Source organism: Akebia trifoliata, unplaced genomic scaffold (assembly GCF_017979445.1).
Source record: "Akebia trifoliata isolate Shusen 1 unplaced genomic scaffold, ASM1797944v1 Contig00798, whole genome shotgun sequence".
In the NCBI taxonomy this organism is placed as follows: Eukaryota; Viridiplantae; Streptophyta; class Magnoliopsida; order Ranunculales; family Lardizabalaceae; genus Akebia; species Akebia trifoliata.
In genome coordinates, this window is record NW_028237218.1 from 12,982 (window position 1) to 36,189 (window position 23,208).

A 23,208-nucleotide genomic window follows, 5' to 3' on the forward strand; every position below is an offset into this window, starting at 1 on the left:
GCTCATATCCTATGCATCAACATGAGACAATTCTTAGGCAATAAGTGATGGTGCTATACAAGCAGTTCTATGACAAGGACATTGCTACAAAGTATCAGCAACAATATATTTGTTTATGGGATTTACAAAATTTGAAATCAGGACCCTATTTGCCAAAGGATCTCAAGAACATCTAGTGAGTTACATCGAAAAGCTCACATTACACAATAAGGTACATTTTTTATCAAATTTATTACTCGAGATTTTTACCAAGCAAAGTAGTGTATAGTTCCCAGCCATGCATGGGGATTTAATTTATGCCCATAACATGGGACCCTACATGATTCAATTTGTTATTTGAGTCAGCCCAACAAAAATTAACTTGGGGGGCTAAATCCGACTCAATCGAGTCAAATAGATTATTTTGGGATTCAACTAAAAGTATGTAATTGAATCTTGTACAATTTGAAAAATTGACCGAACCAAGGGGCTTGACCAAATAAAGAAATTAATTTTATTAGTAAAGAATTTGGTCGAGTCTAGGAGCTTCGTCAAATCACATGACAAATAATTGGGACATTATTCGAGTCAAGGAACTCAAGGGATTAAAATGGAAGCCCTAACTTGTAAAGGGAACCAAGCCTGACAGTAAGGGGGTCAGTTTACAACGAAAGGCTTAACTTGTAAAGGGAGTCAAGCCTTAACTACTAATATTTATCATGCTTTCAAAGGTGAAATAGTTGAATGATGCGTGTTATAAACATTAACTGAACAAACCTCGGAATGAAATTTTAGGGGGTACGTGATCCAGCAGTAAAAAGTCACGTGTCATGTAATATCATTTATTTGTTCTTGGGTTCTTAGACTAAAAGTCCAAACCCTTGAGAGTGGATATTGTGAATGATATTTTTCATTAGGTACCAAAAGGTGACACATGCTAGGGATTCCAGTTATGCATAGATCTGAGCCAACTCATCCAAGGGTAAGCTCGGTGGCTCGATTGCAAACCAAGCATGACTTCAAATCTCAGTTAGTCAGGGGAATATTTGGTCAATAATGCTTGGTATGACAGTTTAGTGAATCAAAACCCCTAAAAATCAGGGATATTGCAAAGCAATTTTCGAAAGATCTCTAATTTAAGGGAAACCCCTCAAATAGAATGAAGGAATAAAAATTGAATCTGGACTACGCACTTTCCTAATCAAAACAACCTACTAAAATGGATAAGGGCACAATTAAAAAGAGGATAAAAATGAATCCTAGGGTTTCACCTCTATAAATACATGGACAGATGCACTAAAAGGTATGAAATTCGTTTCCTCTAAATTCTACACTATTTTTTGTACTAAGGTTCTGACTTAGACGTCGAAGGGGTTGTGTTGCAGGCACACCTAGGAGCACGAGGATTTGCAGATCCAAATAAAAAGTTGAAGATCTCGAGGTAGTACAAGGAATTGTATCCACCATTCAGTGCCGTCCATAAGAATCGCTACAAGGAAAAAAAATAATGAAGCTCTAAAAGCCACGGTTAGATCGGAGTTAGGACTATCAATTTGATTCGGTCGAAGATCAAATCTATACAAATTCATCTTTGGCAAGGCATCAATGACAAAACACAACCTATTATGATTTCCTCGTTTCAATACAGCTAGGTTTCGAAGACGAAGGAAGTGAGGGGGTGATTATAGTGTCCATTATCGTGAAGATTGTATCATCTTTATATTATAAATCTAAATTTGTGACACATTCTTTATTACTTTTCTCACAATAATGATCTAAGATAACAAAACAAAAAAAAATTACAAAATATATTTATTTTTTTACATTTTGAACAATATAATTTTGAAAAAGTAAATTAAGTAATATACAACTTTGTTACAATCACAAACCAAAGAAAAAAAGAGTGGAGTTGGGGGGATCTACCAGAATTTTAGGTTATAAAATTGAGACGGCATTATCCTAAGAATGTAAGGCAATTCGCTTATTCGAGGCAGACTAATAAAGTGGTTGACATGATTTGAAAACTGTCACCATTATGTCAGACTTATTTAATAGACAAAGTGGTTAATCTATTAAAATGTGTAATGTAAGCAAGACATGCAAGCTTACAAGAGGATGTATGTCACCTTTGTCATATACATATGAGATGGGCATATTTAGGAGGATATTGACACGTGTCAACACTCATGAACAGGTATTAACCAAAAAAAAAAAAAAATCATGATACATTCAAATTTACTAAATTCTTTAAACAGAAGTTGATTTTAAGGTAAATGTATGTAATTTTTTTTCACTTGAAACTTAAATCATGTCGAAATACTTTTTACTAACTTGATTGTCATAATATTTTCATACTTCTACATCAACTTGGAAAGTGGAAACTAGTTTTAATAGCTTTGATTAGTAAAAAGAAAACAATTAATGTGAAGAAAAAGTTTAGTGCCCACCGTTTTGTGCCTCCAAAATAACCAAATTGGGAAAAGGATAGAGGTTACCTAACAATTCCGGATTTGAAGCTGGCTGATCCAGATTTGAAGCAGGCAGCCCGCTTCAAATTTTGAAGGAACCCTCCTTGTTTCATGACACATGGCATTTTGAATTTATTTCTCACCCTTACATTTCCGTCAAAATTTGAAATACCTCCTTGAAAATGTCACGTGTAATCCAATGGAGAGTGTTGCTTCAAAATTTTGAAGCAGGTTGCCCGCTTCAAAGTTTTTTCCGAACTTCTGAAGTTGTGTTATGCGCCAACTACATATCCCTAGAAAGAGGTCATTGCCATCTTCGCCGTACATACTATGAGTTTTGTTAACATGTGCCCTTAACAAAACCCCCATATTTATTACTTCAAACCAGTGTTTTAAAATGGACCGGCCGGTTCGACAAGGTTGGACCAGACCCGTTTGCTTCTATGGGTCAAGTCAACAAAAAAAAACCACTTTTGAAAAAACCAATTGACCCGTCCGATTCAACCGATTCTACCATTGACCTGATCGGGTGTGTAAAATATGGGTGATTTTTCACATACCGCTCTACAATTTGGTGAATATTTGAGATACCTCATGTGTTTTAGAATTGATGACATGCCCCCTTGACCTTAGGTATTCTGTTACAAACTAATGGAAAATGATCAAACTTAGTAAGATTTTAATTATTAGGTCCACATGCTTTGTAAGACAACCTCTAAAATTCATGTCTAGACTAGATTTAAAACAAATAAATAAAATTGAACATCTACTAAATTCTTAAATTTAAATTTAAATTTCAAATCACATTCAAATTCAAATCTATGGGAATTTTTTTTTTTTTTTTGTTGGTAAAAGCTCTTAAAACCTTATAAACTACATCATATGACACAAGATCATGTTTTTGAAGTAAAAGTTACCTGATTTTTGGAAGAAACCTAAAATATTTGTTGAATATTTCATATTTGGGTCAAACTAGTTAGACCCTCCGATTGGATCGCTTTGAACCAACTTGTTCGGTCATACGGGTCGGTTATTGAAACATTGCTTAAAACTTTTGAGGTTTTCAAAAGTCTTTGAAAACATGTACTAAACCTCCTATCTCAACAGTAGCTTCTATGCTCGAGTAATGATTTTTTAACTCCCCTTTTGTTGGTGCCAATCGTGTAGACCTCTTCAAATGGTCAGCTTGATCTTGTTCTATGGTCTTCAACTTCCTTCAATAGTGGTTTGACTTCCTTCTTCTTTGTGGGTTCCAAGATGATAAAAAGTAAGAAGGATGGGGCTCAAGTGTGGTGTCTATCAATGATTCTTCAAAAATTTAGTTAGTATTCAAACAAAAAGAAACAAATGAAGGAGAAGATGAAAAATGGACTTCTAGAGTGATTTTTTTACTTGTCGAGTTTCAACCAACTAGCCATTTTTCTCCAATTGGTGGGTTAATTTTTATAGACGAATCCAGATATAGGTGTCCCCACACGGCAAGTCAAGATATTTAGATGAGTTGTTCAATTAGAGTGCACTTGAGTACTTTGGAAGATGAATTTGTCACTTGTCAATGAAATTTCAATCTGATGTGTAAGTGTTGCAGATTATCAATGCGAAACAAAAGATCTCTGACTCGTGGTATCTCATCAGTCTAATAAGATCTTTCTTGTATTTATCCATATGAGAAGACGTGCTCAATCTCAAATACTTGCTCGGGGTTGCTTATATGCTATGAGTCTAGTCGGATACAAGTTAGGGGGTCTGATGAGGAACGAAATAAGGTAAATACAATCTCGGATTTATATCAGAAATGGGTTAGGGATCAAATATAAGCTCGGGTTCGGGTTAGATATGTGATATCGTTTAGACGTGGATTACTTTAACGTATGTTTTAAATGAGTCTAGGAGCTTGGGCTTTGCGTCTTTGGGGCAAATGTGTCAAGGTATGTCACATTCTCTCGTTTTGATAAATTCTTTATTTTTTGTTACGAATGAGGGGAGTTGGTGCATGGAAGAACTTTTGTTTCTTCTAGGTCTGTCTTAGTTGGCTATGGATTATAAGTCCGAGTTAAGGTATGATCGATCTGGTTGGTTTCTTTCAAGTCGATTGTAGTTTGTCATCCTACACTCGTCAATCTAAGATCCTACCCTACCCTTTTTTGGGTGATCTTGATTTACACTCTACTTACACGGTTTAGGTTTAATTCCTTGTTATTCCTTGGCCCTACTAAGGTACTGAATTATGTACTTTCCAAACTTATCTCGATTATAACTACCCTATAGTTCCATTCTCAAAACCTTGTTATAAGAGCATTTCCCCTTTGTTACCTTTGACGAGACGTCTGTGTTTCTAATGCTCAGTTGGAATCGTGCTTCATACTTCTTAAGGCAAGGATGTAAATTACCACCTTTCTTATTACTATAATACATTTGACTTAGGATGTAGAATTCAGTGTTTTTTTTTTTTTTTTTTTTTTTTTTTTTTTTTTTTTAAACTAACTTATAACTCTAAGTGGGGCCCTCCCTTCTCTTCTTTATGGCACATGTCCTCATCATGTTGCATGACAAAAATGATCTCCAAAGATGACATGCGCAAACGCACATGTTATATATGTAATTTGAACCATTGAATACAGAGTTCTGAATATTATATGGTAAAAACAACTAATTTTGAAACGTAACACACATGATTATAGGGTTGTGGGTTACAATCCAGACTCTATTATGTTTAAGAATTAATAATGCTAAAGTGACCTCATTTCACACTTTTCTAACATGGAAGTGTGCAGGGACCATAGATGTTTTTAATGGAGATACCAATGGAAAGCATCTATGATTATGTGCGCACCTCCATGTCATAGAAGTGTGATAGTGGTCAATCTTGAGGTCACTCACGTTGGGTACATTGGGCCTTCAAACAGATCAATTTATAATTTATATCTTAAAAAAGTTTGGTTCAAATTCAACCAATTTAGAGCTTTTTAGAATCCAAAAACACCTTCAGCTAATCCAGTCCATTGTAGGCCGGACTGGACTTTGGAGCTAAATTACCTTGTTGAATACCATATATTTATGGGCCAGTCCAGCTCGGCCCATTAATAGCCTTGCTCATTTCCTAATTTCTCCAATATTTTCTAGAACTTTGGGTCTTTTTTTTTTTTTTTTAACAAGTTCTCTAGAACTTTCTCATAAAACCCTAATAAGAATAAGAACGCACAAGTGTTACGTCCACTCTTGTTTGATTTCTTAAATTTTCTGTAAATTTAGAGAACAAAAAATGGCGGAGGAACACTATGTGAAAAAGACTCATATTTGACGGTCTTAGCCCGTCAAATTTTGAGAAATTTGATGGACCCTCCCGTCAAATATTCTCTTGTAGAATTTTTTTTTTTTTTGACGGCCCTAGACTATCAAATTATTGGAGAATGAACTTAAAAAATATATAAAAAAATCCATAGAGTATGACCGTCAAATTTGGAGGTTTAACAAACAATAACACGGTCCTCTAATTCACCAATCACAATGAACGAAACAATAATAAAAAAAATCAGAAAAAGAAAAAACAAAAGAAAAATCATAAAACAAGCTCTAAATTAAACTAAATAACCCAAAATTAATATACATGTAAACCTCTTTATTAAGATCGAAAATTCTGTCGAAGCTACAAATAACTGATAATAAAGCAGTATATGATATATATATATATCTTACTATTTTTTCATGTTGGGTAATTATGGTGGCATCGTTTCCTTTGATTTCTATTACTTCTCCATCTATCCACGCAACCTCCGAATCCTCAGCCCACATGTGTGAGCCAACGGCGATGTTAACAGGAGTTCCCTGAATCAAGCAAAGATCCATTTGGTTCAGTCAAATATGTTAAAAGAAAACACAATGGTGATATTGACATTTAGAGCTGCAAATATTTGAACTGTTTCACATAGACATTCAAACAAAGAAAGATTTGATCAAAAACAAAGAAATCCATACCATATGCAATTCATCTATCACAATAATTCCAACTTGAGAAAGATGTCCTTCCAGCAATCTGTTGAGTAAAGAATTTGCCTTCTCTATAGTGCAGACAGCTACAGAAGTATCTTTAAGCAGAGTTCCACCTCCTTGGTCACATCTTCAGTACTAAATAAAGAATACGGAACCTGCAAGTAACAAGAGAGACAATAAAAATACCTTTTTCTGCATAAATTGACACATATGGCAGTACAAGAATTGTCATTTTTCCAGTTGACACGATTTGTCGCAACATCAAGATTTCAGCAACAAAACTTTTACCAGCACTGTGACGATTCAACAGCAAGATTAAGCATCGGCTAAATACCCAAAAATATATGAAATGCTTCCAAAATCAGGTGTAACTTTTTATTAATAGTAGCCATTTAAGTACCACCACTCAAACCTCTTTGTAACTCAAAGAATTTCCATCAAAGACTAACACAATGACAATGGTATACATTCATAAGAAATAAGAAAGCTATAGAAGCGAGTTTTCATGCAATGAATCACGAACTAATGTTACAACCTTCATTGATGCAGACAAAAATATACAAATAAAAACCTTACTAACCAACACAAAAATGGTTCCCAAAGTACTTCAATCATAGAAGGAGCTGAGTATTCTTACAGAAAAATGAAGGTTTAGCTACATGTGTTTCTTCTAAAGCACCACAAAATGCTCAGGGGAACTAAAAACCTAAAGGTTAATTTTACTAATACAAATATTTTTGCTTATAGTACTGTCTTTTCTCTTATGTGGGCAAGTGCGCACCGTCCCTGATATAGAAATCAATATCTCTTTCCTAGGCATCAGTCCACCACAGATTTAGTTAGCAATTGAATTTTAACCTCTTGCTTATTTTGGCATGAAATGAAGTAAAGCCCAACCTACGAAGCTTTATAAGATGCCAAACTATAAACAAGTCAACGCATTTCATAAACAAAGCCTTATCTCAAGGATTTGGGGTTGTATAAACAAAGCTTGTTCCTCCATTCCACTCTACCTAAAACCACGTCTACCTAAACAAACACCATCTAACCCACCATCATCATTAAAACCGTATCCCAAGAGTGGAAGAAAATATACACTCAACAAATATATAGTCTCACGCATGCACGTACACACACCTTTATTTTACCAACTAGACCATCCATAAATCCAAGAAGAAACCTTGTAATAAGTGCCATCCAAAAGCTTGTACTGAGACCAAAGACAGTGTTGACTATGACCCTGATATGTATTATTAAAACAGAGTAAATAACATAAATAGTTTTGAGACAACAATTCATGTTTAATTATATAGGGAATAATGTCAAGCAATACTAACACTGAAATTGTGCCCAACACTGTAACAGGTTTCGACCATATCGATCAGCTATAACTCCCCAAAGAATAGAAGTTAAAGCTCTTCCAAACATATATGAAGCTCCTACAACACATTATAAGTTTTGTATTATGAAGTACTCAAATGAGATACTATCGTTAACACGTGCTCACCCACAAAACCAGCATAGATCCAATATCTTCTTCCTTTTCCGCATTATGAAAGTCTTGTATCTACAATGAAATTTACTTTATAAGAATATTTAGTACAAATTTGACGTGAATATGAGCAAATTGACAGAAAGATAAGTGATGAACAAAATTCAATGAAGTAAAATACACTTACCATGAAGTAAAGAAATGGAAAGAGAGATAAAGTTGGCAAACCTGAAAATGTATATCACACAGAAAGGGAGGTTAAGGGTTAGACAGATCGAGTCATGAGAACCCTTTACTTCATTGTCATAGGGGAAAAACATAATATAAACATGAGGTTAACCATCCTGAAAAAGAAAAACATCAAGTATGAAACTAGAACATAATCACACAAATCCCTGTGAAAATCATATTATCTCAAAAAATTGGGATTAATGATGGCAGAATTGCAGAATGAAAACCATAAGAACTTAGAAGAAGCTTCTACACTTGACAAGTCAGCATGTGACAGCTCATCATGATGACTTGGATCCAGCTGGAGTTCTAGAAGATTGTAATTAACTAATTCCGTTATAGAAGTTTGTTATAGTTGTTATGGAATTAGTTTCAGAGAAACAAACTAGTATATCCCTTTGTAATATGTTATATATAATGAAGTGGTTCAGACTCTCTCTTATGTTTTTGAGAGAAGAGTATTTGTTTTCAGAAATTTCATTTTGTTTACAAAAGTTTTCTCAGAAAATGTGAAAAAAAACAAAAATCAAATTACCTTCAAAGTTAACACCTTCGGGAGAAAGCAAAGCACTTGTAGAAGTCCAAAACAAAAACAAAACCACAAAAAGGGGGAAAATTTTACTTTCCATAGCTTCCACTGAATTATAGGTTCAAAAACCAGAGATACCCAGATGCCAAAACCAGCTTCTGATGATATGAGGATATAATAGGACTGGTTTGATGGACTCAAAAAATCACTCCTGAAATGGACTTCTTTTATTTTAGCTAAGATTACATCTGACCCAGATAACTAGAGCTCTTCATGCTTCTAATAGCTTCTGTCAGACTCAAGAATGAAAAAAAAAGAAGAAGACAGGTTTGGTTGTAAAAGAGAATTACTAACATGCCTCCAATGGTTCATCAGAGTAAAAGTAAAGAAAATATATAAACAGATAAAATTTTTTTTTTTTTTAAAAGCCTAAACAAATCTTGTTAATTTCAAAAGGAATGAGAGAATAAAAATTCCTTGTAGTTTTCAATCATACATTTGCCTTGAAAGAGGTGTTGGTGTGAGATTTTTCTATTCTCTTCTATCCTGCACCAAAGAAATTAAAATAGAAAGCTAAGTGAGTGAATAAAATTAATAAATTTAAATCAAAATGCTTTTGTAGGTCTGTCTGTCAGGCACCCATTGGCATAGAGAGCAGTGAATTTTATTTGATTGATTGTTCAAAGTTAAAAAAATAAACATAAAGAAGAATTGGCAAAGATAAAGAGAGGAAAAGTGGGTGAGAAAAGGAAAGGTGTGTGGGATTGCTTTGAACTGCTTCCTAGTGGGAATCCAACATTCCCAGAGCTCAGCCATCCATTAAAGTCACAAAGATCAAATTTTTTAGGAATTTAAAATTGAGAAAGAAACACAATTGATTTTAGCCAGATTTAGATTCTTTCAGATTTTTAGATTGTTGATTAAGAATCACCAATGCTATTGAAAACTTTATCCAAAGACTTTTAGGAAAATCAGTCCTAACTGCTATAGTCACATGTGCTGTTATTGAGATGTTTAAGAATCACCAATCAAACAAACTTTTGGTATCAATCAAGCTACTTGTAGGTCCATCAAAATATGGGTAAAAGTTCATGAATGAGTGAGTGAGTGGACCAAAAAGGTGTGCCATACGTCCTATAATATAAACATACACCTTAGCATGCTCAAAGGTTCTGTACAGTCAGAGACAGTCCTTCAAATAAACAAATCAAAATATGTTACTTTTAAAAGCTAAAGCTGCAATTCTTAAATTATAGGGAACAATTTGCTCCACTAACCAACGAATGTTTTCTATATAAACTATACCATTCTAGAGTGGTGGTTGTAGGGTTTGAGTTACATTATGTTTTGGAGAGAGATGAGAGACTTTATTCCAGATTTGGTGTTTTTGGTTAATGATCATTGTTCATCACATTTCAGTTGTCTACCTACAATGGAGGATTCATTCTCGAAGACAACAACAATACCAAGGTGGAAAACACAAGTTCCACCACTGTTCAGGGATAGCACACAGTATTACACACACAAAGACAAAAGAACAGATGACTGAAAAGATGGGTAAGGGAAAAATCTCTTATATGATCGACACTCATTGTTGTCATAATTGATCTTTGAAGTACGATGTGCAAACCACCACATTTTGTTCTCCATTACTGGTGTGTGGGTGAGGGACAATTCCTCGAATATCATTCTTGTGAACATCTAAGAGGCTTCTTATTGGCAGCCACTGGTTAGAGGTTGTCTATTAGTGATGGGATTGGTTGGTTTTGACTGTAGTTAGTTACCAATAGGGATACCAGCACCTGCAAACGAGTATTTTCTGCCTATATTTCAACACTTGATCTAGATATCTTCCTGGTTGTGGTCTAGCAACACTTTGACCTGTTCAAGACCCCCCCCCCCCAACCAAAAAAAAAAAAATCTTATTTATATGCTTAAAAAAGTAAACTGATCAGAATGGATTTCACTCATCCACGGCTTTAGATTCAGGCAAGCTAGTCAATATCCCAGGGCAAGAAACAAGAAAAGGGCAATCATTTTCGAAGTCCTAGGAAGAACTTAAAAGGGGGGTGTTAATCTGGCATCTACATCAAAATCCTAGTAAAATAAACTTGATAACCATTACTTCTCCAAAAAAAAAACTTGATAACCATTCTTTGTTAATAAAAAGTTCAAAAACTATATCATAATGATCAAAATGTTATCCTAAAGTGTGTTTTTTTTTTTTTCAGGATTCAAGAGCAACCAAATATTACATTTAACATATTAGTATTATCAGCCTCTCTCCAGTCTAAATAAATATTCAATATTTCACTTACTAGTTTATGAGATGGGTAGAGAGCCGTATCATATCAAAACCAAAAGGATAGTCCCAATTTTATTCGGATCCCTAAAATGATAATGATAGGGTGCATCTCATGCACCTCAATCCATCATGGTTGGCTAAGTTTGATGGTGTGGTCCACAATATGTTTGGTGATCATCTCACACTGTTGGGTGGCATGCACATTAGACTGTTTTTTTTTTTATTTTTTCTTTCATTGAGTGTGATAGGATTATTAATAGATCGAATCAAACTTAAAATCCAATCCAATAACTTTAGGTCTAGATCAAGGATTTGGATTTTGACAAATATATGATACAATGAGGTTCCAACCCAACATTGATTCTAGGTCAACTATGTCTCAAAAATCGTCAAAAAGTTGGATTATAGGTTTAAATCGACAAGGGAAAACTTCCAAAATTGTTAAAAACAATAAAAAAAACATATATGAAAAATTATGAAATATATATAATGAAAATTCATAAAAACTAACTAAAACATAAAATCAAATCTTAAGTTGAAATTTGTCAATTCTAAATTCTAAATTCTAAATTAACAAAAAACATTAAAATCCAAAAAAAGCTAAAATCCAAAATCTGTACCGTTTCAGATCGTGCAACAAAGATCTTCCCCGAGCTGTTCTCTGTCTCACATGCTTCCTGCAACATAAAAAAGTAAAGAAAATTCAAAGATTGAATAGCTCTAAAGCCACTAAACAAAGAAAATTTTCCCTCCATTTTATAATCAGATTAAACAAACCATAATTTCTCAAAATCTCATCGTAGAATATCTACTTGAATCCAAGGAGAAAGAAAAAAAATGGTGAAAAAATTCAGATCTAATCATATCAAAACACTCAGATCTATGAAATCATTTGCAATCCCTAGTTTTAATGGAGAAAGTTGGCTCTCTAGTTCAAGTTATCGAGGAAGGAGATATTTCTAATGTTGAAATGACATCTGTTGAAGAAATCAATGAAGAAGATTTTATACAGGAAGTTAAGGTGATTTCAAAATCTAAACCTAAAGGAGATCCTAGGGTTTGGATGGATGGTTTTTTGAACTATTCTGTTTCTAGTTAATATATTTTGAGGAATCCAAAACCCTAGATCTCATCCTCATCAATCTGAACAACGCTATGGATCCATCAACCTGAGAGAGAGAGAGAGATTCACCTTAAAAAATAATAGATCACTCCATCATTTCCAATCTTGAGAGATCGAGAGATCACTTCGAGCGATCAAATAGAGAGTGATTGAGCGATGACATCGATCCAGAGATGAAATCGATATAGAGATGAGATCGAGGGAGACAAGGAGAGAAATTGATCGACAGTGAGAAAGCAATGGAGAGGTCGATCAATTAAGTGAGATAGAGAGAGAGGTTGATCGATCGACTGTGAGAGAAATAGTAAGATTCAACTATGAGAGAGGGAAGGAGGGAAAGATAATTTTGGTTTAAAATTCGACCGAAAACGTGGTCCATGGGCCGCGGAGTTTCGGATTTAAAATTCGACAGGCCAGGCCCAACAAATTTTTTTAGAAAAAATTATGATTTTCACGTAGTGGAATTGGCTCTAGACTTGGAAGAGCTCCGCCACCTTCAAAACATCGCCAAGAGGCCTCGTACTATATCCCTCATTTCCTCTGAGATCCGCAACTTAGAGAAGGTTTGATTCAAATTTTTATTTTATTTTTTTGCGAAATATTCTCTTTCAGTTTAGGTTTTATTTGCTAACCTCATTCTGCTATTAAGAATTCGATCAAAGCAATCATTTATTTCGATTTGTATAGATTTATCTAAAATAAAACTAAAAATTATAGAAGAGGAAGTGCGAATTATCCATTTGATGATGCCCATTTTGTCTGTCAGGATAAGTTGATCACTTGTGTTATTGATTCTTAGAAGGTTTTATGGTCTCCATCATTAATTTTGATTATAATTATAAATTTCCTATTTTTAACTACTGTGGCCTAATTCTCATCCTCTTGTTTGTTCTCATTCCGCTAATTTGCAATCTTCCAACATAAGCCTTTGCACTTGATTGCTTCAATATTTTTCTAACCAAGAAGTTTTGATCTTTGAAACTTGGTTCAATATGGGTTTTTTTTTTTTTTTTTGTAATTAAATTTTGTTGTTTTATCCAAAAGTTGTATGCTATGAGGTTTGAAATTCCAAGGGATGAAGAGTTGCGATGATAGCTAATAGAATAGGTATCATGAACCCTATGTAACGCGGTAGAAGCATGGTTAGGAGGGAAATAATATTTGAAAGTATAAGGTGCTTGAATTTTTTAGCATCATGTTAACCAACCAACTACTCCAAAAGACTGATCTGTTGGATAGAGGAAGAACTATGAATATAAGAGGGTTGTAGAGCTTAATTGGGGTATGATCTACTTGAGAATGGAGGAAATATACACTCAACACTCTCCCTCACCCATAAGGGTGGAAAGAATGAAACCCGAGAACTACGAATATAAGAGCGTCACAGGCTTAACTCACAAAGCTTAATTGGGGTATGACACACTCGAGAGTGGAGGAAAACATATACTTAACACTCCCATTCACCCATAAGGGTGGAAAGAATTGAACCCGTGACCTATATATACGGACTTGACACTCTAATACCATGTTAACCGACCAACTACTCCAAAAGACCGATTTGTTGGATAAGGGAAGAACTATGAATATAAGAGGGTTACGGAGCTTAACCGGGGTTTGACACACCGAGAATGGAGGAAAATACGCTCACAACATATCCTATATTTGAAGTCTTTTTGGGCGTGGATTTGCCCAAATACTTATTTGATTACTTTCTAGGTCTAAATTTTCTTGGCTAGGAAGTAGACTTCATCTTGAACTGAGAAAATCTTGCAACATTTGTGTGTTCTTGAATTCTAATTTTCACTTTATTTGCCTTTTCTCCACAGTTAACACAAGATGCTGTTTCTACACCTGCTATGCAGACTCCAGCACCAGTTCCCTCACCAGCTCCGACTCCAACTCAGGCATCTGTGCTCTCAAACCCTGCATTGAAATATGTTACTCTTAGCTCATTCAGTTGGGAGCAAGACAATGAAAAAATCAAGGTGAGATGATCATATATTTGTCCTTGGGTGATGAGAATGTTTATATATATTATACTTTCTTATAATATCCCATGGTTAATTTTTGATCGGTTACATTTTCTTTGTCTTTAGATTTACGTGTCTCTGGAGGGAGTCAAGCAAGAGAACGTAGAGACTTCATTCAATCCGATGTCTTTTGATATAAAATTCAATGATGTTCAAGGGAAGAATTTTCGATGTGCCATACCAAAATTGAACTAAGAGATTGTACCAGAGAAATCTAAGGTGACTGTCAAGCCTACAAAGATTATTATCACTCTATTCAAAGCTTCAAAGGGGAACTGATTAGATTTGCAATTCAAAGAAGACAAGGCAAGTAAAGCATTTGCTTTTCCTTTCTTCAATTCTCTTACTATTTACGGTACTGAGACCCATAGCTCAGTTGGTTTGACACATTGCAAAGCAACTTTGAGATCGTGTCTTCAAGCCCAGCTTACCCATCAAAAAAAGAAAAAAAAATTCTCTTACTATTACATTGAAGTATATGAACAAAACCGCTTATTTTCAGGTTGTTTCTGAAAATGAGCAATGAGTTCATTTTATTTTTTTGGTGTTCTGCAGCTGAAGCCGAATCTTGACAACAAAGAGAAAGATCCCATGGCAGGAATAATGGATTTTTCAAAGAGGGTAATTTTGAAAATATTATGAATCAAATATTACATACCTCTAGATTTTAATGAAAAAATAGAGTAAAAATATACAAATATAAATAAATAGCCTATTAAGAAAATTATTTTTTCTTTCTCAGATTAAAGCTTAACCATTCATTAATTTAAAAATATCTTAAAATACCCTTTATATTTTATAGAATTTGATAATAAAAAAAATGCATTATAAAAAAGTTTTAGGAAATTCTAGAAACAAAATAAGTAATTTAAAAAATTCTTAAATAATTATTGATATATTTAAAATTACACATTAATGACAGAATAATTAAACGCGTCTAAACGGGTTAGGTGGGTTGATGCCCAAAACCCAAACCCAAAATTATTTAACAACCATGTTAGATGGATGACACTATTATGACCCAATCCCAATTAAGCTTAACCCAAACCCACTAACTTCATGTCGTGTTCGTGGGTCGTGTTGAGATTGCCACTCCTACTTACAATTGATTGGCTTTGGAAGGAAGGATCAAAAAAAATTTCTTAGTCATTTAAGACATTTTTCATTACTCAAAATGTGCAAATGCACATGTGTGGAAAGAGACTATTTGTAATTTAAAATATTGATTAAAGGATTTTTGTGAATTAGATACTTAACAAAAAGGCTATTTTCATAATTTTCAAAACTAGGCAACGTGATTTGAGTTGCAATTTTTTGAGACTTTGATAAAATGGCCTAAATTGTTTTAAATTTAAATATAAAAGTGGGGGTATTTATGGGCACTCAAATATTGGTGTGAAATCACTTTTACATTCTACCCCGCCTTCTCTCATTATAATAGTAAAGAAGAAAGGGACATGTGCTAGAATTATAGCTTTTTTTGGCCTCGGGATACACAACCAAGCATATTTATGGGGGTGTGTAGGTCAATTTCTCGAGGCAAAAAATTTATGGTTCTAGCACATGGCACGTCAAGAGAGTATTTTCAGTATGCCACATGGGGGAGTCATTTTATCTCAACTCTATCTTATCATGTCTTAATTGTTTGGTGGAGGACATTATGGTGAATGTATTCCAAAAATAGGCCCACAAATTATTAAGCCAAAAATAGGCTGACATTTTGATAAATGTATGTCATAAATGGCCCCTTTAAATTGATTGTCCCCAACAACAAATTAAACACATCTTCAAACTTCTTGAAACCTCTAGATTGAGATAAGATGTTTGGCGAAGTGAAAGATAATGAAATTTTAGATGTAGGATTTTCTATGGATAGCAAGAGATTCTAGGGACGAATCTCCTATCCATTGACTCAAAAAATATAAACTAGGAGATAGAAAATGTTGAATAGACTTGCTTCAACATGATACTGATGTGGCAGTGAACAAAAAATCATAGATTCTTTAAGTTGCATCTCGAGGAAAAAATTATGATTCTCTACACACTGCCACATCAATGTAGTGTCAAGCAGGGGTTGAACCAGAATTTTCGGATAGTAAGGGCTAAGTGTTAACAATGGTCGACTGGTAATCTTGGTTTGTTTCTACCCCTAAACGTATTTTTTCCTTCCCAAAAAATTAAATTATCATGTTTGAAGGTTGAAAGAGATAAAATCTTAAGGTTGAAGACTTTACCCTAAAAAAAATCAGTCTTCAAGTTGCTAATCTCTTGGGCAAACTATTATTTTAACCTATTCATTTCATTTTCAACCTAACATCTTCAATGTCTTTTAGAAATCCTTGCTTCTTCTACCTATAAAAAAAATAAATAAGTTGTATTTCTAGAAAAAATCAAAACTTGTTCTTGATGTTTGAAGTTTGAAAAGGAAAGACATTCAAGGTTTTTAAATAAAATAAAAAAAAAAACTTACCCTAATGTTTAAAATGACTTATAATCAAAGGTATATTTGAGTAGAGGTAGAAGATGAGATATTTAATTTGTTAGCCAGCAAACCTTGAAGTGGCAATGGCGTCATAAAATTCAAATTGATATGATTAATTTGTTACTCAACAAACCTTGGAGTGGATCCTAACCACATCAATTTGTGGCATTCAAAAACATGATCGGATGTCACAAAGTTATAGAGGACAAAATTCTATTTACTTTGAAAGAAAAAAACTCAAAAAAATAAATTAATTTTCACCATTGAATTTTAGTTTTAAATTTGGGAGTTCAATAGCCACCAATTTCAACATTTTGAATCAAGCTCAAAATAGTTTTTTTTTAATTATTTTTTTATTTTTTAGTTTTTTATGTTTTTACTTTTTTCTCTTTTGAATGTGAGTTTTTCCATGAAATACAAAAGGGTGTAGTGTTGGTTTGCCAATTGATAATCATTGTGGGTCCAAAGACCCTTAGTAATATTTGAAATCTTACCAAATTAGTCGTTTTAGTTTGATTCATAAAGTAAGGTATGATCAATAACAAAATTGATAAAGTAAGGGGGTTTTTTGGTAAAATTCCAACAGATAAGTCTCTCTAGTAAACGTCAGTCAGTTTAAAAATCACATGAGGTAACTCTGACATCAATCAAACGGTGGGGGGTGCCCTGTAAATCTCCTTTTATATATATATATATATGGGAAATGTTCAGCAACAAACATTTTGGCAAAACATTTTAGCAAAACATTTTTCAAAACATGGGTTAGAGGTTTTGGAATGGGCTGATTTTTGGTGAGGATTATCTCTACGGTGAGGAGATCATCATCACCAAAAATCAGCCCATTCCAAAACTTCTAACCCCATCAAAAATGATTTACAAAAATGGACGGTCCACGATTTTTCAACTTGTAAACTGGGGTTAGAAGTTTTGGAATGGGCTGATTTTTGGTGAGGATGATCTCCTCACCGTAGAGATCATCCTCACCAAAAATCAGCCCATTCCAAAACCTCTAACCCATGTTTTGAAAAATGTTTTGCCAAAAAGTTTGCTCAAAAGTTTGCCCTTGAACGCTACCCTATATATATATACATATATATATATATATATATATGGGGGCGGTTCAAGGGCCATCTGAGAAAACATATAAGAAAACTTTCGTTTTTCAAAATAAGGGTTAGAGGTTTTGGATTGAGCTGATTTTTTGCAAGGATGGTCATTATGATGAGAAGATCATCCTCACAAAAAATCAGCTCAATCAGAAACTTCAAAATCCATCAAAAGTGATTTACAAATTAGTGATAAAAAGTGGTAAAAAATCGACGGTCCACATTTTAAATCACTTTTAATGGGGTTAGAAGTTTCAGATTGAGCTGATTTTTTTTTTTTTTTTTGGATGATCTTCCTATCATAGAGATCATCCTCATAAAAAATCAGCTCAATCCAAAATTTCTAACTCATATTTTAAAATTTTATTAAAAACGAAAGTTTTCTTATATGTTTTCTCAGATGGCCCTTGAACCTGACCCTATATATATATGGGGGCGGTTCAAGGGCCATCTGAGAAAACATATAAGAAAACTTTCGTTTTTCAAAATAAGGGTTAGAGGTTTTGGATTGAGCTGATTTTTTGCAAGGATGGTCACTATGATGAGAAGATCATCCTCACAAAAAATCAGCTCAATCAGAAACTTCTAAATCCATCAAAAGTGATTTACAAATTAGTGATAAAAAGTGGTAAAAAATCAACGGTCCACATTCTAAATCACTTTTAATGGGGTTAGAAGTTTCAGATTGAGCTGATTTTTTTTTTTTTTGGGATGATCTTCACATCATAGAGATCATCCTCACAAAAAATCAGCTCAATCCAAAATTTCTAACTCATATTTTAAAATTTTATTAAAAACGAAAGTTTTCTTATATGTTTTCTCAGATGGCCCTTGAACCTGATATATATATATATAGGGTAGCGTTCAAGGGCAAACTTTTGAGCAAACTTTTTGGCAAAACATTTTTCAAAACATGGGTTAGAGGTTTTGGAATGGGCTGATTTTTGGTGAGGATGATCTCTACGGTGAGGAGATCATCCTCACCAAAAATCAGCCAATTTCAAAACTTCTAACCCATGTTTACAAGCTGAAAAATCGTGGACCGTCAATTTTTTGTAAACTGTTTTTGATGGGGTTAGAAGTTTTGGAATGGGCTGATTTTTGGTGAGGATGATCTCCTCACCGTAGCGATCATCCTCACCAAAAATCAGCCCATTCCAAAACCTCTAACTCATGTTTTGAAAAATGTTTTGTCAAAAAGTTTGCCAAAAAGTTGGCCATGGAACGCCCCCCATATATATATATATATATATATATATATATATAAACTCAGTTGAAACTAGAGGTCATCAGTTTCAAAAAGATATGGATGTTGTGGGGCTAAATAATAAATAAATAAAATCATAAAGATTAGTAGGGAATTCAAAGTTTATAATAAATAAGTTGTTTCCTTACCTTGAGATTATTTGCAGGATATCATATGCAGATTTAAGGAGAGGAAACATGGAAATGATTCAAGGCAGTAGTCTGAATTTCCTAGCAAAGTGGCAGTTCAACTAAATGATACCCATCCTACTCTTGCAATTCCAGAATTAATGCGACTACCTTTGGATGATGAAGGACTTGGATGGGATGAAGCATGGGATGTAACAATAAAGTGTGTTAATTTATTCATTTTTTGTTTCTTTCATTTATAATTATAATTCATTACGTGGTCTCACTATCTTCTTTTAGGATTGGCCTTTGGCATATTTGTTGTATGATTCTTGTTAAATGATAGCTCATGAGAATAACAGAAAGATTCTCTTGAACCAGGACAATCACTTATACGAATCACACGGTTCTTCCCGAGGCTTTAGAAAAATGGTCATAAACTGTAATGAGAAAACTCCTCCCACACCATATGAAAATCATAGAAGAAATTGATAAGAGGGTATTTTGCTCGCCCTTATTGTACTTCTATGTGTTATGTTATATGTTATGAGTACAGAATCATTAAGAACCTTCTTGCAGTTTATAGAAATGGCACATTCTACCCGACCTGATCTTGAGAGTAAGCTTCCCAGCTTATGCATCTTGGATAGTTCCAATCCACAAAAGCCAGTCGTGCGGATGGCAAATTTATGTGTGGTGTATGCACATACAGTAATTGGTGTCAAATGCAATGTCTAAGGAATTCAATTTAGAACAACTCTTAGGAAATAAAATTAAGTGAAAAGGCATTTATGGTTCCTATCCAATCTTGAGGTCACTCCAGCACTACTCTTAATCACTAGACATTTGTGATTGGGACGTGTTAGATGTTTGTTGAAGTAAAGTTCCTTCAAACACCCCATGTTACTGCACGACTCATTTTATAAAAGTACATGATGTCTATCATATTTTATTTAGCAACAAAAGAAAAACATTTTCCCTTACAAACTTAGTAAAATCTTAAGATTTTCTAAGGTTGCTTTGCTCAAATGGATTACCACATTGATAATCCAACACCACAGTCCTTTAGATTTCATGGAAAATTCAGAACCCGAAAAAAAAATCCAAAATTTCTCATTTTTGGGCCTAATCCAAGTTTTTGAAAATGGGCAGCTACCAAACTTCCATGGAACCCCAAATTTAAAATTAAAATTCAACGGTGAAAAATAATATATATTTTTTCAAAGTTGACAGAATTTCGTCCTCTACAACCCTATGGCATTGCATCATGTTTTTAGATGCCACAAGATGAGATCAACGACCCTTAGTAAGAGTTGAAATCTTACTAAGTAAGTCTAGTCAGACTCTTTTTCAAACAAAATTTATTTTTTATTTTATTTTAATATGATTTGAAAATTTCCTTTGATCCTCTCCATGCGCATTTGAAAGTTACTAAACATTAATTAGGGTTTGATTGGAAATTTTTTAAGTTGTGATAATTTGACTTAGGCACATGGCATACTCAATCAACTTACTTGGTATGACAGGCTCAAAAATTGTAAATCTACCCTCCTTGGGATACAAAACTGCACCTTTCTATGGGGAACCACAATTTTGTATCCCAAGGAGAGCAGATCTACGATTTTTGAGCCTATCACGTAAGGTAAGTCTATTGAATATGTTACATGCCTAAGTCAAATTATCAATTGTGATTTTCTATTTGTCACTTGATAAGAATAATGATTTTCTGACTCCCCACGTGGCTGTGCATAGAGCCATAAAATTTTTTCTTGGGATACACAACTGCAAATTTTTTGGGGGATGTGCAGTTGTGTATCCTGAGGAAATGTCTATGGTTATATGCACAGCCATGTGGGGAGTATATGGTGGAATATGCCATGGGGGGGGGGGAGTCAGAAGATCACAACTCTTCTATTTAAATCCTTATACTCGGACAGAGTCAAGTAGGGATCAGTAGGGACTATGAATTTTTTTTTTTATTTAGCCCCACATTTTCAACAATATTAAAGATATCCATATGTTTTTGAAACTAAGGTTATGTTTGATTGCATGGAAAATGACTTTCCATGGAATTTGAAATCCATGAAAAAATTGTGATAGAAAATAGGGAGGGTTGGAAAATCAAATTCTATTGTTTGATTTTACTTGGATAAAATAATGGAAAAATTAAATGAGAAAAAAAAAAGGGAGAGGAGGAGAAGAAAGAAAGATGAGAGAAGGGGGAGAGGAAGAAGATAAGTGGCGGTGGCAGTGGTGGAGGCGACGGTGGTGGAGACGATAGCGGTGGTGGCGATAGTGGCGGTGGCGATGGCGGCAATAGCAACGGTGGTGACGGTAATGGTGGCGGTGGTGATGACGACGAAGGTAAGTGAGGAAGAAGATGAGGGGAGAACATGGTGGTGGTGGTGGCGGAGGTGAAAGATGGAGAAGGAGAAGAAGAGAAAGAGAGGAAAGGTGGTCGGAGATGGTGATGACGGCGACGGCGAAGGCAACGACGACGGTGATGGTGACGATGACAATGTTAGTGTAATGGTGATGGTGGTGGTGGTGAAGAAGAAGATATGAGTATGAAAAAATTGGAGATGGAAAATATGGGTGGGAAAATGAAATCCACCCATATTTTCCATCCTCAATTCTTTCCTACCACCATCACCATTACACTAACATCGCCGTCATCGTCATCGTCGTCGTCACCATCGTCGTCGCCGTCGACTCCGTCTCCGACCACCTTCTCTCTCTCTTTTCTTCTTTCTCTTCTTCTCCTTCTTCTCCATCCCTCACTTCCTCCGCCACCACCACCACGACATTTTCCCCCCATCTTCCTCACTTACCTCCTTCGCCGTCATCGCCGCCGCCATAGTCTCCGTCGCCGCCACCACCTTCATCGTCACATCCTCCCCCCTCCCTCTTCCTCGTCATCTTCTTCTTCCTCTCCCCCTCCTCTCATCTTCTTCCTCCTTCTCCTCTTTTTCTTTTTTCTCATATTTTTTCATGATTTTATCCAAGTGAAATCAAATAATGGAATTTGATTTTCCAACCCTACCTATTTTCCACAACTAATTTTCAATAGATTTCAAATTTCATGAAAAGTGACTTTCCATGCAATCAAACATACCCTAATTATAATAGACTTTAGCCCCAACTGAGTCTTTTTTTTAAGATATAAAATAAAAAAGAGATTTACAAGGCACCCCCTACAGTTTGATTGATATTAGAGTTACTCCATGTGATTTTTAAACTAACGGACATTTAGGTCCAATGAAATTTTTAAAAAGAGACATTTACCAGACAGATTTATCTGCTGCACTTTTATTAAAAAACTTCCTTACTTTTTCAAGTTTGTTATTGATCAGACCTTACCATATGAATCAAGCTACCATGACTAACTTAGTAAGATTTCAAATCTTTGAGCCCAGATGGATTATCAATTGGCAACCCAACACTGAAGCCTTTTCTATTTCATGGAAAAACTCAGATTCAAAAGAGAAAAAGTTACAAATGAAAAAAATAAAAATCTTTTTTGAGCTTGATCTAAGGTGTTGAAATTGGTGGCTATTGAACTCCCAAATTTAAAACTGAAATTCAATGGTGAAAATTAACTTGTGTTTTTTTTTTTTAATTTTTTTCTTTCAAAGTTGATAGACTTTTGTCCTCTATAACTTTGTGGCATCAGATCATGTGTTTGGATGCCACAAATTGATGTGGTTAGGATCCACTCCAAGGTTTGTTCAGTAACAAATTAATCACAAAATTTTGAATTTTATGACTTGATCTCCACTTCAAGGTTAGTTGGCAAATTAACGATCTTATCTTCAACCTCTACTCAAATATACCTTTGATTATAAGCCCAAAATAAGTCATTTTAAACATTAAGATAAGTTTTTCTTTTTTAGCTTTGAATGCCTTCCCTTTTCAATCTTCAAACATCAAGAACAAGTTTTAATTTTTACAGAAGTACAACTTATTTTTTTTTAAGTAAAAAAAAAAAAAAAAAGAGGCAAGGATTTCTAGAAGACATTGAAGACTAAAAATAAAAAAATGAGATGAATAGGTTAAAATAAAAGTTTGCCCTAGAGATTAACAACTTGAGGATTTAAAA

General features: G+C 34.3%; 1 protein-coding gene and 1 long non-coding RNA gene across 17 annotated transcripts; one reads left to right on the plus strand and one right to left on the minus strand.

Annotated features, from left to right (window-relative positions):
• Window positions 1-5,892: 5,892 nt before the first annotated feature.
• On the minus strand, window positions 5,893-12,419 carry LOC147381053 (uncharacterized). 16 transcript variants are annotated; one of them, XR_015174809.1, is made up of 8 exons: window positions 12,187-12,419; window positions 11,615-11,671; window positions 8,158-8,273; window positions 7,945-8,004; window positions 7,775-7,876; window positions 7,575-7,677; window positions 6,423-6,592; window positions 5,914-6,272 (listed from the first exon to the last, which is right to left on the minus strand). It is a non-coding gene; the product is annotated as an uncharacterized LOC147381053 (long non-coding RNA). The 16 variants fall into 16 exon arrangements; XR_015174803.1 differs by having other exon boundaries at window positions 5,919-6,272; window positions 8,117-8,273; XR_015174804.1 differs by lacking the exons at window positions 11,615-11,671; window positions 12,187-12,419 and adding an exon at window positions 8,696-9,175 and having other exon boundaries at window positions 5,915-6,272; window positions 7,945-8,019; window positions 8,117-8,273.
• Window positions 12,420-12,578: 159 nt separating this feature from the next.
• LOC147381054 (SGS domain-containing protein) lies at window positions 12,579-14,766 on the plus strand. The gene is made up of 4 exons (XM_086430910.1): window positions 12,579-12,680; window positions 13,944-14,102; window positions 14,214-14,453; window positions 14,703-14,766. Exons 2-3 carry the CDS (start codon window positions 13,974-13,976, stop codon window positions 14,340-14,342), a joined length of 258 nt encoding a protein of 85 aa, XP_086287036.1. The 5' UTR covers window positions 12,579-12,680; window positions 13,944-13,973; the 3' UTR covers window positions 14,343-14,453; window positions 14,703-14,766.
• The last annotated feature ends 8,442 nt before the right edge of the window (window positions 14,767-23,208 follow it).